General features: G+C 37.2%; 1 protein-coding gene across 1 annotated transcript; it reads left to right on the forward strand.

Annotated features, from left to right (window-relative positions):
- The first annotated feature begins 2,541 nt into the window (after positions 1-2,541).
- On the forward strand, positions 2,542-6,699 carry LOC120568524 (immunoglobulin lambda-like polypeptide 1). Its single transcript, XM_039816096.1, has 4 exons — positions 2,542-2,683; positions 4,935-5,243; positions 5,737-5,846; positions 5,971-6,699. The coding sequence occupies exons 1-4, from the start codon at positions 2,542-2,544 to the stop codon at positions 6,019-6,021; spliced, it is 612 nt and encodes a 203-aa protein (XP_039672030.1). The 3' UTR covers positions 6,022-6,699.
- Positions 6,700-17,213: the final 10,514 nt, after the last annotated feature.

The following is a 17,213-nucleotide window of genomic DNA, read 5'->3' on the forward strand; positions in this document are numbered from 1 at the left end:
TGATTCTCTCTCTCTCTGCTGAAATATCTTCCAATATCCATCTCATCTGCTCCATGAATTGAAGGCTATATTATTGGCAATGAATAAAGAGTTGTGATTAGCTTGCTAAGTTAACCATTTCTTGTATTTCCCTCATTCACTCTAACTAGACTTTAGTTTTCCATAGCAAACCAAAATATCCCCTTTCCTTTACCTCAAGAATTAGCTAAAAAGGTAAGCATAGCGAGTTCAGACCAAAAGAGTAGCGGCGAGATGAATCCCCAGTTACTCCCAACGCTCCGGCTCTGCAACGCTCTGAAAGCTGCTAGTTCACACCAATGCAGAGACGGTGCGGTGCAGGGGCCGCCGCCAGGAATTTTGGGCTCCATGACAACAACAAAAAAAAATCAAATTGGGCTCCCTCTGCACAGCTGTTGTCACCACATCTCTAGGACCTAACTGTCCCATCAAAAGCTTTACATAACTCTAATTAAAGGCTTGAAACTGTCTTGCTTCTTGTAGTTCAATACTAGTACTAGCACAATATTTACTGCTGGTGATTTGTATATGCATGCAAGTCTAGTATGTAGTTCACTATTTGATGCAAGATTAAAAGCAACCATAATGTGCTGAAGGCTATCTTTTACAGTCTCAATGTATCGTTACTGTAAAAAAATGGAAAATTCTCTAAATTATTATTATTAATAATTAATGAAAGATTTAAAAAAACAAACAGACAAACTTAATTATATATTAACTTTTCAATCAAACTAAATTAACATCATCCTCTCAAAACAATGAAAACAGCTGATTTTTTAACTTAGCTGCACATATATGCCAACAACAAGAAAATAAAGTGGAATTTCCACACCAGGGTTATTATAGTGATACAAAACGGATTAATTAATTAATTAATTGTTAATGTTTGATTTTCTGTCATTAATAAATACTTCATTTTCTGTAATGGTAAAAGAGCAGGAAAGACAGAAATCCCCACAGACTCCCTGCAATGATGCTAACAGGCATGTCATTGAACCCAATGTTGCTCACCTTCTTCACTGGGACAGGGAGGGGCTCAGTTAGGGGAGACTGGGCTGCTGCTGACTCATCTGTTGTTAAGGCTGCTAAAGGGGCAGGGACAATGATTTAATATGAACATCTTGCTAAACGTTTCCCTGCACTGATTAAATGGTGATTAAATGTAGGCTAGCACTAGCCTGTAGCTAGCTAGCTTATTCCACTATGGACATTAAGCCAACAGGTTAATACCACTCACAGACTACAGGCTACCCACCTCTCTTGGTGAAAATGGGTTACAGTTTGACACCCTTTCCTTTGTCTTTCCTCTCTTTCCTTTTGAGAAACCAGATTTTGATTTAACGTTACTTGGCAACATTGTGGTCACGGTTACAGTTGTGGCGCATCTACTGACTGCAGTAGACTGAGTGCGCTAAGGCAGGACCAAACCATTTCATGCAGATACAGGGGGGTGGTCGGTCAATATGGATATTTACTTTTTGGTCAATGGGGATATTTAACTTCTACTGCCAAAAACCAGTAAAAACAGATCAATAATTATATTTGAAATATATATAAACACTGAATGATGATGGTTTAATAATTTCATATTAGTTTTTATCTATTTTTTTGGACTTATGGCCCTATCAATGATGATAAATCTAATTCTTATTGTTATTATTTAGGGGGGCCTAGAAACATTTTGGGGAAACTTCAGCCCCCCCTAAACGACGTCCATGGCCGATTCCAATCCACAGATCCAGAACCAGGATTTCTGTGGTGCCGCTCTGTTTCTGTCAGCGGAGAAATGTAAAATCAATGGGTAGCCTGCTCGTAGCCCGGCAACTTTAAACCAGTCTCGGGTGACTAGAGTGACAGCTTTCCTTTCCTCTACTTCAAGTGGGCTCATCAACAGTACTGCCGTGTCTGCTGCTCTGCCGTCGGCCCCAGGATCTGGCACCTTCACAGGAATGAACAACTAGTAAAAACGACTCCTTTAGCTCAAATGCTAAAACATACCCACGCATCAGTGTGGGAGAAAAGGACCACTTCACTGCAGAGTCTGGGATTCAGCTCCACCAGGGTACAGGAGATCCAGTCAGCAGCAACACCGAGGGAGAAGATCAGCAAGCCAGGCCGCTGCAGGACACAGCCGGTCTATCCGTCCAGAGCATTGTCCCCCTCAGTAAGAGGTCTAGTCTCCTTTTATAGGGAGTGGTCTGATCAGCTGGCCAATCAGATCACTGATGTGAACGGGGTTCTCCAGGTGGGTCAATTAGTGTTTGTTGTTGCATTTCGTGAAAGAGGGAAAAGATAAATTGTCCACAGCAAAATATAATAAATTAAATCCACAGCAAACAATATCAGAGTATTAGTATTGCAAAAATATAACAATAACAATTATACAAAATAAACTAAGGTCATCAATCACACTGCTCCACTTGTTTTATATTATATGACACTAGTACAGCATACATACAGACATAAAAGAAGAGACAGTCATGTTAATATGAAGATTAGAGAAACACATCATGGAGCTGGAATATGATACTGGTTAATAATTTGGACTGGTTCACCTCAGCAGACACATTCAACAGCAGTAAGGGTTTTTGTATCACTCAGTTTCACTGTGGGGGCGGGGGATACTACTACATCTTTGGCTCTGGAACTAAACTGATTGTAACAGGTAAGAATAAACATTTATTTCCTTCAGTTATTTTATTGATCAAGTTTTAAATGTGTTTTAATGAGTTTCTGCTGCTTCAGGCTTCACATGTTAGTTTTTTCATCATTAGAAGAGAATTATTGCAGCCATGCCTATGCTATAGTTACATAAAAAGGTTCATAGTTCTTGAAAACATCTTTAAATCTCACTGCACAACTCCAGTTATTCTTTATTTCTGCAGGAGATTAAATTGATTATATAAAAAAGTTTGATGAAATGTTAGAAACGTACAGTATTTGATCCTCTCAGTTAATCAGCAATAATATAATATATGATGTTAAACATAATCTAATATATGTCAGTTAATGTATTTTGTAAAGAGTATAACTTTAATTATATTGTTTAGGATAATTAAGAATTAATTATTAAAAAATATAATTATGCATAATTATTTATATATTTCTATATATGATTCAAGATTATATATAACAGCACAAACCACATATTTATATGTATCTCAGCATATTTTCAATATAAATAGTATTTGATAATCAACATAATCTGAACATTTTATTGTGTTTGTGTATAAAAGGTAAAAAAAAAAAACCATGAAATTACTGATATATTGATTTATTTCTTAAATAAATTAGAGTAAATATATAAGGTGGTAAATATATATGTTATGATGTAGCCCCCTATTGTAGTAATTAAAATGATAATTGTATTTTATGAAAAGATAAATATGTAATTTATTTTAATATATAAGTTAACTGTACAACACTTTTCCTTTGTGTGAAGGTACATTTTATAATTATTATATGTTAATTTACAATCAGGACGATTAAGATAGTCTGTTTATTATGATGCAGTTTTTATTTAAATTTGATATATCATAAAAACAACCCGTTCTCACTCTGAACTGGTAAAATAAGGAGGTTTGGACAGTGGCTGTCAGCGTCTGAAGAGACGCTAAAACCACCTTCAGCGTGTTTGTAGAGCGCTCCAGGGAGAGCAGCAGCTACATGGAGCTTGAATATGACTTAGCATTAAGAGAGACTACGGTAGAGAGTAGTATGAAAGCCCCAAAATCTGCATAGGGAGGTTGGTTGGGGGGGTGGATGGGTCAAACAACACAGGACCTTCACCCAGGAGACCGGGGATCGGGTCCTGCGTGTCACGTTTCCTAAACCCAACCGTCCCGTTCTTGTCCCGCGTGTCATGGAAACGTAAGCCCCCCCCACCATCTTTTCCTAAATCTAACTGAGTCAAAAATGGGCCGCATAGTCCCGACCCAGCACGTTTAGATAAAGCACGTTTAGATCTGACACTAAAGGAGACTTTTATCGTCAATAACAACGCCAAAGTCACCTGACCAAGAGTCTGTATTTTACGAGATGGGAGTGAGAATCTGTTGAATAAAAATCATTCACAGTTTAATTTTAAGATTCTTTTGATGTAAATATGATTTCTACTCGTTCAAAGTCAATCTTTATTGGCTCATATACAAATAGTTTTTCATTAGTGGTTATCAAATAAGGACAAAGACTCAAATAAGTTGTTATATTTGATCTTCATATAAAATATATAAACACATCATGAACAGAGTCATAGATGAGTTAAAGTTCATACTGAAAGTGGAGGCTGTTAATTAAAAAAATATTTTTTTTTTTTTTAAGAAAGAAGTATTTCTATCTGTATTTGACCGCATATATTTAAAATATTAATTATTTAATCTTTTTTGTTTTTGTTATATTTACTTGCCCCGGGCCATGGGGCATCACTTCTTGTTGAACATTTTATTGAAGTTGTGTATAAACGTTAACATTGTTGTTAAAAATGTTTTATGAATTGTGTAGTTTCAATATATTAAAATATGTTATATAGATTGTAATAATTCATAATTGCTCAATTATTAAATGTGAAAGTAAATGTTATTTATTATAGTATAGAAAGAAATTGTCCATTTTATGAAGGAAAATGTCATCATTATGTTATGTTAGTAATAATAATTATGGTGAAGAGCTTTGTACATTGCGAAAACAAATCCATAATTGTCTTTAGTCCCCATATAACCCGTGCTGACATGAGATGATGTGTGTGTTCCATATGAAGGTGAATCCAGTAGATGTAGTGAACTTTGTGCTGTATTGATGAGTAGTTTAGTGATCAGAGTCCATGTAGTTTCCAGGATCAGACTGAATGCAGTGCTGGAAGCTGCTGGTGACTGTGTGAATGTGTGTCTGTGCTGCTTGTTGCTGCTGTCAAACTTCAGATGAGCCGGTAGTGAAGCCCGTGGTGAGCGTGTACCCAGCAGCATCCAGAGCCCACCTGGAGGGGAAGAGCGCCCTGGCATGTCTGGCCTCAGCCATGTTTCCTCCTCTGGTCCAGTTCTCCTGGAAAAGACGAAAGGAGAATGGTCCTCTGCAGGAGCTGCCCCCTGCTGAGAGAGAACAGCTGGAGATCAGAAAGTCTGGATGCACCGCCTCCATCTTGCTGATCCATCAGCAAGAGAAGAGCAAATATAAATACCGCTGCTACGTCCAGCACGAGGGGGGGACAGTGGAGGCCGAAACACAACAAGGTAATGAAGGCTCGGTGATTGTGTTCAGCACTGACTACGTTTACGTGCACTTAATATTCCGGTATAATCTCTTATCCCAAAAAGACTAAGATGTTTACATAGCTAAATAATGAAAGAGAATATTCCAGTAATATTACGGTTACATGCAGCCGTGCAAAATAGGATATTTTGAAAGTCTTCGTAGGGCGGTGGACTTGTTGGACCGCGCAAACACAGCCTCACACTTTCCTTCCTTCCTCCATCTCTACCGGTGCCTTCCAAACAACTGCTTTTTGTACACCAATCATAGCAACAGTAGCATTATTTGGCACAGCGAAGCGGGCATGAGTGAAGCAGGCAGGGGCGAAGCAGGCAATTGCCCGGGGCAGCATTTTTTCATGACACATTGGGGGGGCGGCAAGAGCACTTAAAAAGAAAAATACTCTTCACCGTAAAGCAGTTTTCTATTATCTATCATTTCACCTCAAAACTACTCACTGCTTTTCTGTTTCAGAGGTTTCTACTCTTCCACCATCACCACCATCTCTTCCACCAGCAGCTTCTGTCCCGTCTCAGTACCTCAGACAGTGGAAGTCCAAACAGTGGAGGCCCAAACAGAACAAGGTAATGAAGGCTTGGTGACTGTGTTCAGCAGTGATTTAGCTTCATGTAGAGACTCTGTCAAAGAGAGCAGAGGACTAACATTTCTGACTGCAACTCCAAATGTTTCACTTCTTCTCTCTTTCAGAGGTTTCTACTATTCCACCATCAGCTTCTGTCCTGTCTCAGTACCAAGTGAAGTTGTTCTGTCTGCTGTACACACAGCTGATAGTGAAGAGTCTGGTGTACTGCTGTGGACTCTCTCTGCTGATGATCCTCAGAAACAAGGGACCGTCCACCAGCTGAACACATGCTGACTGTTTTCTGCTCGCCTTTTCTCGCCATCAAATCTCATAAATTCATCTAATTTATCACTTTGATCAGTATTGACAAATATCAATTATGACTTGTTGTAGTTGTCATTCTAAACATACTTATTCATGAACATATTTTTTAAGTTACTAAGAATGAATTCTGTGTAGTGTTATTGTAATACTATTTTATACTGATTATTTCTTTAAATTGTGACTTGTATATTGATAGAAAATGAATGTAAATTATCAGCTGTCTGGTAGATATTTTATAGTGTATAGTATTTTTTTAGTTGTTTCTTTTTAATACATTATGCAAAGCTTTGTCAAATTCTTTCATTGTTACGTTCTCAATAAACTGTAAAATCTAAATTTTCTATCTTTTATATAAGAACCCTCATTTTCATGAATTTGATTTAATTGATCAGAAACAGAAACAACGTCATTGGCCGTGTATGTTGACACCTACAAATGATTTGGAAGATATGAATTTAAGCAAACAGTTAAACAAAGATAAAACATATATACACACAGCTGTTATATATAAGTCAGTAGTCAATATTATCCTTTCCCACGCAATCCCAATATGTGGTATTGTGTTGTTGAAGTATTTTCTGCTTCAGTGGATATTGGTTTTGTGAATTTGGGTTTAGTAGTAAATTAATAATGATTCATTGTTTAAGTCGAAAATATACATACGGCAAATACCTATGTCCTTTTCATTTTTGCTGAAAAAGAAACACCAATTTACTTTATTCTTAAAAATAAGCAGAAATATTTTTTTTAAACATTGGATTTTTATTTTGTTTGTCTGTAGGCCTTTGTTTTCTTATTCACAAAATATTTTTGAATATAAGTTATTACATATGACACAATTTTCTGAGTATTGAGCGCTGAATTCAAACTCAAGTTCCTGGAATGATTCTTGTGGTCTTCATAAAACTTGTAAAACAAAAACTTAATGTAGGTAATCAACTGGAGAGGTTTCATCGTTATATCTGTTAGTTAAAATATGAACACTTATTTACCTGTAGTCTTAATTTCATAATCCATATCTTTAAAGGTTTTGTTCTCATACTCTGAGCCAGAAATCTCCACTTCAGTAGCAATTACATAAACCAAACTTTGCACTTTCATTCCTATCTTTATTCTGACATTTCTTTAGACAGGGCTTTGTTCAGATACCATTCACAGTCTGTCTTCTACAACATTGTATGTATGAAAATAAGCACATATTTAATAAGAAGATGCCTTATTTGCATTGTAGACATTAACCACTGAGACATCAGATCAGAAAAGACTCATGTGAGTTGTTGTGTTTGTATGAGGACTCTCATCAAATCCAAGTGTAAACTGTAAAGTTCACCTTTGATGGCTAAAATCCCCATAAATAAAGTCCATGGACGTGACCTCCAGGTGGGTCATCATTGTTGCTCTCTGGGCTCAGTTAAACTGTGTGTGGGTAGAGGGCTCAGTGGAAAAAAAGGCTTCCAGACCACAAGAGAAAAGACACACAGCTGCAGAGAGGAAGAGGAGTTCCTGAGTGTTTACAGCAGCAGCAGATATGAATCTGTTCTCAGTGGTTATTAGAAATCATAAAAAACTGTTGACAGCGAATCACCACTTCCTTTCCTGCAGCAGACGGGCTGTGTGGGTTTCTGCTCTGCAGCCTTTCTCACATTAACAACACAATGACAGTTACAACCATCCACTCTGGTTAAAGGATCATTCCAGGAACTGGAGTTTGATTTCAGCGCTCAGTATTCACTCTCTCAGCTTGGATCTGTGTCATTAATCTGAGAAAGAAACAGCTCGAATCAAAAAGAAAAACATATTTAATGAATAAAAAACAACCATGTCCATTAGCACAAATATTACATCAATTATATTTTAAAGAATTAAGCAAAAAATATATATTTTATAAAAATATTTTTTTCTTATTTTCCCCTTAAATCATGAGTAATTTTTAACTAAAACTCTGATTCATAAAACAGTGGAAATTATGAATAAGAATGTGTAGTAATACATCATTATTATACATACACATAAACGTTTAAGAAGTCGACCGCAGTATTTTCCAAAAATAAGCGGTACATCTGTTATCATTGATCAGAGCGACAGAACACAAACCACAGAGACAAACAAGTCATCTTGTTGTTTCCCCCCTCAAAAAAACATCTGCATCTCTAAAAGCAGAACTAGAGCGTCCATGTTACCATGGTAACATGAAACAACCAATCGGTGCACCGCAGTAACTCAAGCTTTTGAAAACACAATCATAATTTACATAACCAGCCATACAGGTTCATTTCATCTTAAAGGAGTTTGCACACCGCTCCAACAAATACCAACAAACTCCAACATTCTAAAGTTGTCAGTTGTTGTCAGTTGTTGTCAGTTGTTGTCAGTTGTTGGCAGTTGTTGGCAGTTGTTGGCAGTTGTCAGTTGGTCGTCTTTAGAATGTTCATAAACCAACTGCCAGTCCACACTGCCCAGACAGGAACAGACAAGACTGACTTTGGTCACCTAGTCCTACCTTTTCTTATTTGAGTTTTAGTGTAATATAACATGGATGAAATGGAGATCTTGTTGAATGTGGCCAAAGTAGTTCTGGTCTACCTGGCCTGTAAAGCTGCTAGCCGTGTACAGGAGAGACGGCAATCAAGACGAGCCAGGAGGAGACTGTGGTGTAAACCTTGGATATTGCGACATGTAAAACAGGGAGTCTATCCTAACTTGTGTCAAGAACTTCCCTCAGAAGATACTCCAGCTTTTGTGAATTTTGCCTGTTTTGCTCCTCAACGTTTTGATGAATTACTCACTATGGTTACTCCACTAATTGCCGGAAAAAACACCCATTTTAGAGACAGCATTTCGAGCTGTTAGAATGTTGCCGTTTGTTGGAAAATGGCCTTAAGGGGAGAAAATGTAACTAATAGATATCACCATGAACTTTCCCCATGTGATTACATTATTTAGAAAATTTATATTTTTATCAAACACGTTTTCTGAAATTTCAGAAATATCTTTTGGTAGATTTAGGAGAAATCTATAGACACAAATAAACAAAGTGTAGTAAAATAAATGTTATCTTTCCACTAATCTGAAAGAAGACATGTTAACACATTTTAGATTTTCCTCATGTCATTTTGAATACATTTTCCATATTTTTCTTTTCTCATTTTATTTTGTTGTAATAAATATTTGTTCGTCTTTGTGAGCTACCTATGTTAACTCTTAACCCCTGTGTTATGTTGTGTAATGTAATTTAGTTTTTCAGATTATTTTTTGGGGGTTCTTTCCTTGATATACTCACCCATGTACCTGTGTGTTCCTCTCTGTATACGTGTTTACTGCTGTCTGGGTTGTATTTCAAATTGTATTTTATGTCATTTAAACTGTATGTATGTCTAATGTATTCATGTTCTAGCCCTCTTTCCCTTTCCCTAAGGGGCTTAGCCACTTGTCAGGCCACCATTGTAAATAAGAACCTGTTCTTAATGACTTGCCTAAAAAAATAAAGATGAAATAAAAAATTAAAAAAGGTTTTGTTTCATACTTGTTAGAGTTTGTTTTGTTTCTTTTCTTTTCCTGTATGTGTCATAAAATGTTTTAATATTGTCTGAATTATTGTGTTTTTGGACCCTAGGAAGACTAGCCGGTTGTCTAGACGACAGCTAATGGGGATCCTTATAATAACCAATAAAATGATGATCACCTCTGTGCTCCTCCTGTTGTTACTTTGACGCTGCTCCCCTCTGGTGGCTGCAGAGACTCACTGCTTCAAACTACACGTCTTTTGTTTCTATATTTGTGTTTTTCTTGTCTCTTTTTGTTGTTTCTTGTATGCAGTGTTGCAGAAAGTATTCTGATCCTTTACTGCAGTAAAAGTAATGTAAAAATACACTGTTACAGTAAAAGTCCTGCATTGAAAATGTTCCTTCAGTGAAAGTCTGTAAGTATAATAGTAAAGTTAGTTAGTTAGCTAATGGACATTTTGATCCTCACTAGTTAACTAGATGATGATAAAGAGTAAATAGTGAGAGGTGTTGTTCAACTAGTGAGACGAGATGTCTAACTAGTGCTGACAAAGACTGAAATCGTTGAGGAAACTGACGTCTGATATCAAGAATATGAAATGAATGCTTGAGTGCATTTTTCATATTTTTACCCTTGGTGTTGAAATGGTACAAATGTGTTCCTTCTTTTATGTTGTACCCTTAAAACGGTACAGTTCTGGCCTCTTACAAAACAATATTGTACTCCATGGGGAACATTTTAAAGAGTAAACCTGTAAGTACAGAAATGTACTTGTCTTGTATCTCCAATTTTTGAGAGTGTTTAAGAGGCCTAGTGTCAGGATTTGTGCAGGCTTGGACCCAAAAAAGCAGAGAGTTAAGACGAGGAGGCAGCGTAAGGTTTTAAAGGTTTATTAAATTAAATTAGTTACAACAAAAGGTGTCCTGAAGCGAGCAGAGGTCTGTACTACGAATAAAGATCAACATGCCCTGGATTTATTTCAGTTACCCAGCTTCACCTAACCTAACAACCGCAGCCTGCATAACCTGTGTCACAACGGTGGTTAATCAACCCAGGGTTTCACATAAACCGTATATAATGACCCCAGACCCCGTGTCTCTGGACCGTTATTATTTTTCGGTGCTGTAGCGTTACTGCAGTAACTGAGAGAGACAACGTAGATGTGCGTGATCAACCTGTCTGAAAGTGTGAAGTCTTCTGGTAGCTGTGCCGAGGAAATCTCAATCATTCCCAATCTTACAGAGACGGAGGCGCTAGGTATATGTAAGGAGATAACATAGGCACAGGCTAATTACTGATCACTAACATGCTAGTTAACATTAGTCATTAAACCTAAACAGATAATGGAAGTCCAAACTGCCTGTGAGCTTCTCCTGTACTATACGGTAATTCCTCTACTGTGTGACAGTAAGTCTCGTGGTTATGACCCAATCGTTAGCCTATTGTTATAAAAACGTCTGCTACGGAGCCATAACGTGAGGTACAAGGTAATGGAGCCTTTTATACATTGTCGTGTTTCTTTAGAAAGAAACAACGGACAAATAGAGTCTTTAAACTCTTCAGATGTAAAGTTATTCTGTCAAAGTGACGTCAAAATGAATGGGAGTCAATGGGATGCTAACGGGAGGTGATGGCTTCTTAGCATCAAAATGGCGCCATAGGAGCTACGTGTTCCGGGGAGAGGCTTACCCCCTTGGGGTTTCCCAATCCAGCGACGCGCGCATTCATATAAAAGAGGCGGGGTTTGCACAGCATGATCAATCACAAACATCTACCAGAGACGCATATTTTAAAAAAAAAAAAGAGCAAACTATAATTCTACATAAATATGAAGAACACAGACTCGGTTTTACAGTGAAAACACAATACAGTCGCTGCTTCCTAAAACAGGAAGGAAAGCTGGCAAAAAAATAGCCGACGCTGTAAATGCTTATCAATATCTCTCCCCCATCAGTCAGGACCAAGATCTGACCATGTTTACACTTGTGCTTTCCATAAACTGCCATTGCTTTAGCCTATTATTTCAGTTGCAACCCTGGCAGTGGGAAGCGATCGTGAGAGCAAAAAATATAAAAACATAATTCAAACCGATGCGCATTGGCAACACACGGACAAAGAACCTATAGGCCTACGTAATTCCCTCCGCTGAAAATCTATATCTTTCATAAAGATTCCCCATCAGGGAATGTTAACGGGGTTGTTGGTCTCTAAATGTTTTAACTTTTCTGACTGCACCTCTTTCTCTCTCTCTCTCTCTCTCTCTCTCTCTCTCTTTTTTTTTTTTTTTTTTTTCTCTTTCTCTCTCTTTTCTTTTTTTTTTCTCTCCTCTCTCTCTCTCTCTCTCTCTCTCTCTCTCTCTCTCTCTCTCTCTCTCTCTCTCTCTCTCTCTCTCTCTCTCTCTCCACACCGAGCTCCGCCTGATCTTCTAAGAACGGTGAAGCCGTTATCAGTCGAGTACTGATTGGTCAGTAGGCGGTGCTTTAACACCGGTTGATCTCTAATCTCCAACATAACTTGCTCTCGACCAGGTTAGGTGTTCAGCATAAGTTACCACGGCGATTGAACCCGGTAACAAGTGATCCACCGTTGCGATACCCAAAACCCTGGTTTGAACCTGGAGTTACCTCCTTAACGCCAAATCTTGCTTCATAGTACAGGCCTCTAGTTTGAAGCACTTGTGTGTTTTTACAAAGTCAGAGTCAAAGTTTGATTCCTGACAGCAGCAGCAGCAGCAGCAGTATTTGGTCCATTAATTGACTAGTCAATAAATAGAAAATCAATCTGCAACTATTTTCATCATTAATTGATTGCTTTAGTAATTTTCAAGCACAAATGCAAAACAAAGTCTCAAATTTGAGTTTGTTTTACAGTAAATTGAATAAACAGAATAATTTAAGTCATCAAGACATCTTTCTCTTTTTTTCTGGTGGTTTATAGACCAAATCAGCAGATGAATTGATAAAGAAAGTAATCTTTGCTTTGTCACATGTGATCGTCAGGGCCACGCTGAATCTGCAGACGCAGAGTTCTGCTGATTTTTCACAGATTTTAAACCAAAATTAAATAAAATAAAAGAATGTTATCACATCTCCAACCCAAGCAGCAAAAACAGTAAAAAATAAATAAAAATCGACAGATTGTGTTTGGGTCTGCTGATGGTAAACTGAATCTAGTTTAGATTTATTTTACTACACTCTTGCATCCTATAAAATAATTGAATGGAAACAGATGAAGTTCAGAATCAGAAGATGTATTACCAGGTAAGTAGTACTTAGTAGGAATTGGTTTTGGTTGATGTTGCATAGATAAAAACATATTAAAATATTAATATGAAATGAATAAACTATAAATACAGAAACAAATAAAACGTACATATGACATTAAGTCAGTGAGTGTCACAGGGGCGTTTCCAGGACTTGAGGAGGTTTTGGGGCTTAGCCCGGACACATTTAAATAAAGTGAATGCAATGCAAGCCAGTGTATGTTCATTTTAGCTTCCAGTTTGTAGATGTAAGTTAGATGGCACCAACATTTGACCTAATCATAACTGGCCTGGCAACCCAAAGGCCAAGGTTTTGTTTCCAGATCTGTGTGGCGACCTATGATGCTGGTCTGGGGGTCCTCCCCAGAAAATGTTGAACATTAAACACTTCATTTCCTGTATTCTGGTGAATTTTTATGCACCTATTTCTACCTTTTTCTGAATCAACATGCTGAAAATATCTTTATGTAAAGGGAAACATAGATTACAATCCATAAAGATAAATAAATAAAAACATAATGGAATATATTGCAATAAGGCTCTCAGACTTTCTGTAATGCTTTCAACTATTTATTCTCCTTTGGATCGACTTTTCTAATTATATCTGATCGAGTCAGCACACATGTAGCCTAGGCATCATTTACTCCTCCCTCCTCTTTTGCGTCTTTTGTTGAGGAAGTAACCTTAAATGTGCATATGACAATAATTCACCTCAATGATACATTAATTCATTTTATTGAATTAATAAAGCCCTGGACTGTAATATTTCAGATGTTTGAGCAAGATTTCTGCTCATGTCCAAAACTTTGTACACATTCAAAATATAACTGATCCCATCTGTGTTCTCTGAGATTTGGAGGAGTCGTGATATTTAGAGAAAAATAAAGTTATAATAGCCTATTACAAGAGTAAAGTCACTATATTTCAGAAAATAATCTACCTGCACCATAGCCTGCTGTGCATTACGTGATTGCTCTGCTGATACGGTAGATCTCAGACCTTCTGACAGACTCAGAGCCCCGTTTGGGTCTCTGGTCTCTGAATGAGACCAAGTTTAGGGAAGTGGCTGTACGCTGCTCTACATCGGAGGTGGAAAACTGGAACTAAGGCAGAAATACACGAAGCACAAACGCGTCACATCTGCCGCAGCATGTGGACAGCAGAGCGCCTCCATTATAAACCTGACGCTGCACAGCTTTATACAGCGAGAGTGGACACACGGGTCGTGCTCTGTGTGTTTGAGTCTGAACCGTAGACTGGAAACATCACGTCACAGGAACTTCAAACAAATCATTGGTATTGCACTCCTAAACTTTGTGTTAATAGCATCGATGTATTAGATGATTTGGCTATGATTCCTCCGAAAACTACACCTTTCACAGAGCTTTCCTCACGTAGAGACGGTTGCTAGGTGAAAGCAACAAATACGGCATGGTCGGACCCCGCACGTAGCTGGACAACGTTACAGTTCTACCATGAGTTCTACAAAAAGAAATGTAAGAACTGTGAATGCATTGGAAAATACTTTTCTTCTTAATTTGCATGGGCCATTCTGGGACTTTTTTATTCTATTATACTATCTATTATATTTGTAAAAAAAAAAAAAAAAAAAAAAGAGATATCCAGGGCTATATATAAACATTCGGGGCTGTAGCCCCGGCAAAATCGGCTGACACCGCCTCTGGAGTGTCAGCCCATAAGTAGAAAGAACTATCAGTATCAGGAGCAGCAGCAGCCACAGTAGTAGTAGTAATACCTGGTAATAGTAGTATTTGGGAGTATTTTAGAGAGATGAGACGTCCTTTTCCTCTAAAGAGTAACATGAATTTGTCAGCTGTTTGGGCGGAGTTAGCAGCGGCTTTCAGCTGCACAGCTTCCAGGAAGGCTGCTCTCTGTATCCTCGCTCATAGCTCCACGATGATCCCTCCTCCATCCTCGCTCCTCTGGGCAGGAATAAGAGCTTTGAGACGGCCTTCATGAAGGAGAGACAGAACAACTTCTGGTTCAGTTCAATTCAAAGAACTTTATTTATCCAAGGAAAAAAGGGGGAGTTCTCTGTGCTTCTGCAGACCACAACAATCCGGTGCAACCAAGGCAGGACACAACAGAATAAATAGCAAAAAATTGCCGGTGCAACACGGATGTCTTCTACTTGATGATTTTATTTCTTAAGGTGCATAACAATGACTAACGTTTCGATGCATAGTTACATCTTCATCAGAGTCCTTGGAGAAAATGGGCAATGGACCCCTTAAAAAGGATCATCAACAGGTGTGATTGTGCTCAAAAGGGGCAGTGACAATCTAAAGTTACACCCATCTCTACCAAGGTGTTACACTCAGTAATCAGTCGTTAAAGGGCAAATGCCCATAACCAAACCAAAGATGAATATATACAAACAAAAATATACAAATGTAAAAAATTTATACAAATGTAAACATTTTTAAAGTTTTTATACAAAGATGTTCACAGGGCAATGGGGACTAAAAGTATATTTATCTAAATACTATAACACACTTTGTCATTAGAGAAAGCAAGTCAAATTTAATTCTTCATTTAAGCCTAGAGGTTCTAAAGAGCCAAGTGTATGTATCCAAAAGGCTTCCCTTTATTTGTTATGCACCTTAAGAAATAAAATCATCAAGTAGAAGACATCCGTGTTGCACCGGCAATGTTTTGCTATTTTTGCTAACTTTATTTATCCGTTAGGAACTTCATTTGTGTTGAGCATCAGTGCATGTACAATACCACGAACACAGCATACACACACGCACACACACACACACACACACACACACACACACACACACACACACACACACACACACACACACACACACACACACACACACACACACACACACAGTTCCATATAGACAAATAGTAAATAGTTACCAATAAATAGTAACATAAATAGTAACCAAAGCTTGCAAAGTACAATAGATAAATACATGATAAATAAGCATTAAGCATTAAAAAACAATTACATTAAAAGTAAAAGACAAAAGAAAAAAAGGGGGGGGGGTTAAAATAGTAAATGTGTCAATGATTCATATTTCTGATAGATGTATGCACAAAACTTGTCATGGCTCTCTTGGTCCTAAATACCAACTTCTGGTTCCATCGAGGAGCGAGGAGATATCAAATAAGAGACTTGGGATTCCCCCTTACAGTAAAGGCTGTGTGTGTGAATCAGTTTGTTGTTGCAGACACTAGGGGGCAGCAGTGTGAAGGAAATGTTCTACTCAGTAACAACAGTAGTTTCATTCAGATACTTTACTGCAGTAAAAGTACTGATACCACGCAGTACAAATACTCTGTTACAGTAAAAGTCCTGCATTGAAAATGTTCCTTCAGTGAAAGTCTGTAAGTATCATCAGTGAAATGTAGTTTTGAAAGTTTAAATGTCCCCTGTGACTGTTTTAATATTATATATTAGATTATTAATACTCAGCATTAATGTAAAAGCAGGATTTTACTGTTGGAGTTGGTTGAGCTGGAGCTCATTCTGAACTTTTAACTGATGATTATTTTCATTCTGGATTCATCTGCTGATTATTTTCTTCATTAATTGATTGATTGGTTTGTAAAAATAGTGAAAAAAGTTCATCACAAATTACCCAGAGCCCAAAGTGACTCCTTCACAATGTTTGTTCTGTCAAACCAACAGTCCAGACCTCATAATTACTACTAATACATTAACATTATTAACTATTGTTAACTAGATCAACATAAATCAAAGTTAAACATAAATTTAAACAAAAAATTAAATTAAGTTAAAAAATAGTCAAAGAATTTGGAATATTTACCAGAAAATTAAAAAGATCTAAATTTAGGAATGAACTAAATGTATTTAAAAAATCTACTTATTAAAAATAAGTGTAAATTAAAGAAAATTTCTTCAAATTATTAAACATAAATTAATGAACGTATTCATTCATATTCAAATTATTGAAATGATTACAAGAAAATTTTAAAATAATATTTCATCCTGAAATGTAAAATGTTTACTCTTATATTAACTTTATTAATATTGATAAAAGGTTTTTAAATAAAAAATGACTTCAACCATTAAAGTAGTTTCACAATCATTTCCTATTTTTCCAATAATTTTATCAGATAAAATGCTCCACCTGTTTTTAAACTCAGACAGCAGCCTTATCTGTCTGCTGCAGGGGCTGATGGGAGATGTGAGGAGCTGTTAGAAACCACGTGGCCCTCGTCTGATCTCACAGCTCGTCCTTGTTTGGCCTCAGCTGCATCAGAGCGTCACTTCTC

Source organism: Perca fluviatilis, chromosome 11 (assembly GCF_010015445.1).
Source record: "Perca fluviatilis chromosome 11, GENO_Pfluv_1.0, whole genome shotgun sequence".
Classification (NCBI taxonomy): Eukaryota; Metazoa; Chordata; class Actinopteri; order Perciformes; family Percidae; genus Perca; species Perca fluviatilis.

Bases quoted from the DNA above. Each gene is read 5' to 3' on its own strand.
- LOC120568524 (XM_039816096.1), top strand. From the start codon at position 2,542: ATGATACTGGTTAATAATTTGGACTGGTTCACCTCAGCAGACACATTC. The intron at 5,244-5,736 runs GTAATGAAGGCT...TTTCTGTTTCAG, and splicing joins GGAGGCCGAAACACAACAAG to AGGTTTCTACTCTTCCACCA. The intron at 5,847-5,970 runs GTAATGAAGGCT...TCTCTCTTTCAG, and splicing joins GGAGGCCCAAACAGAACAAG to AGGTTTCTACTATTCCACCA.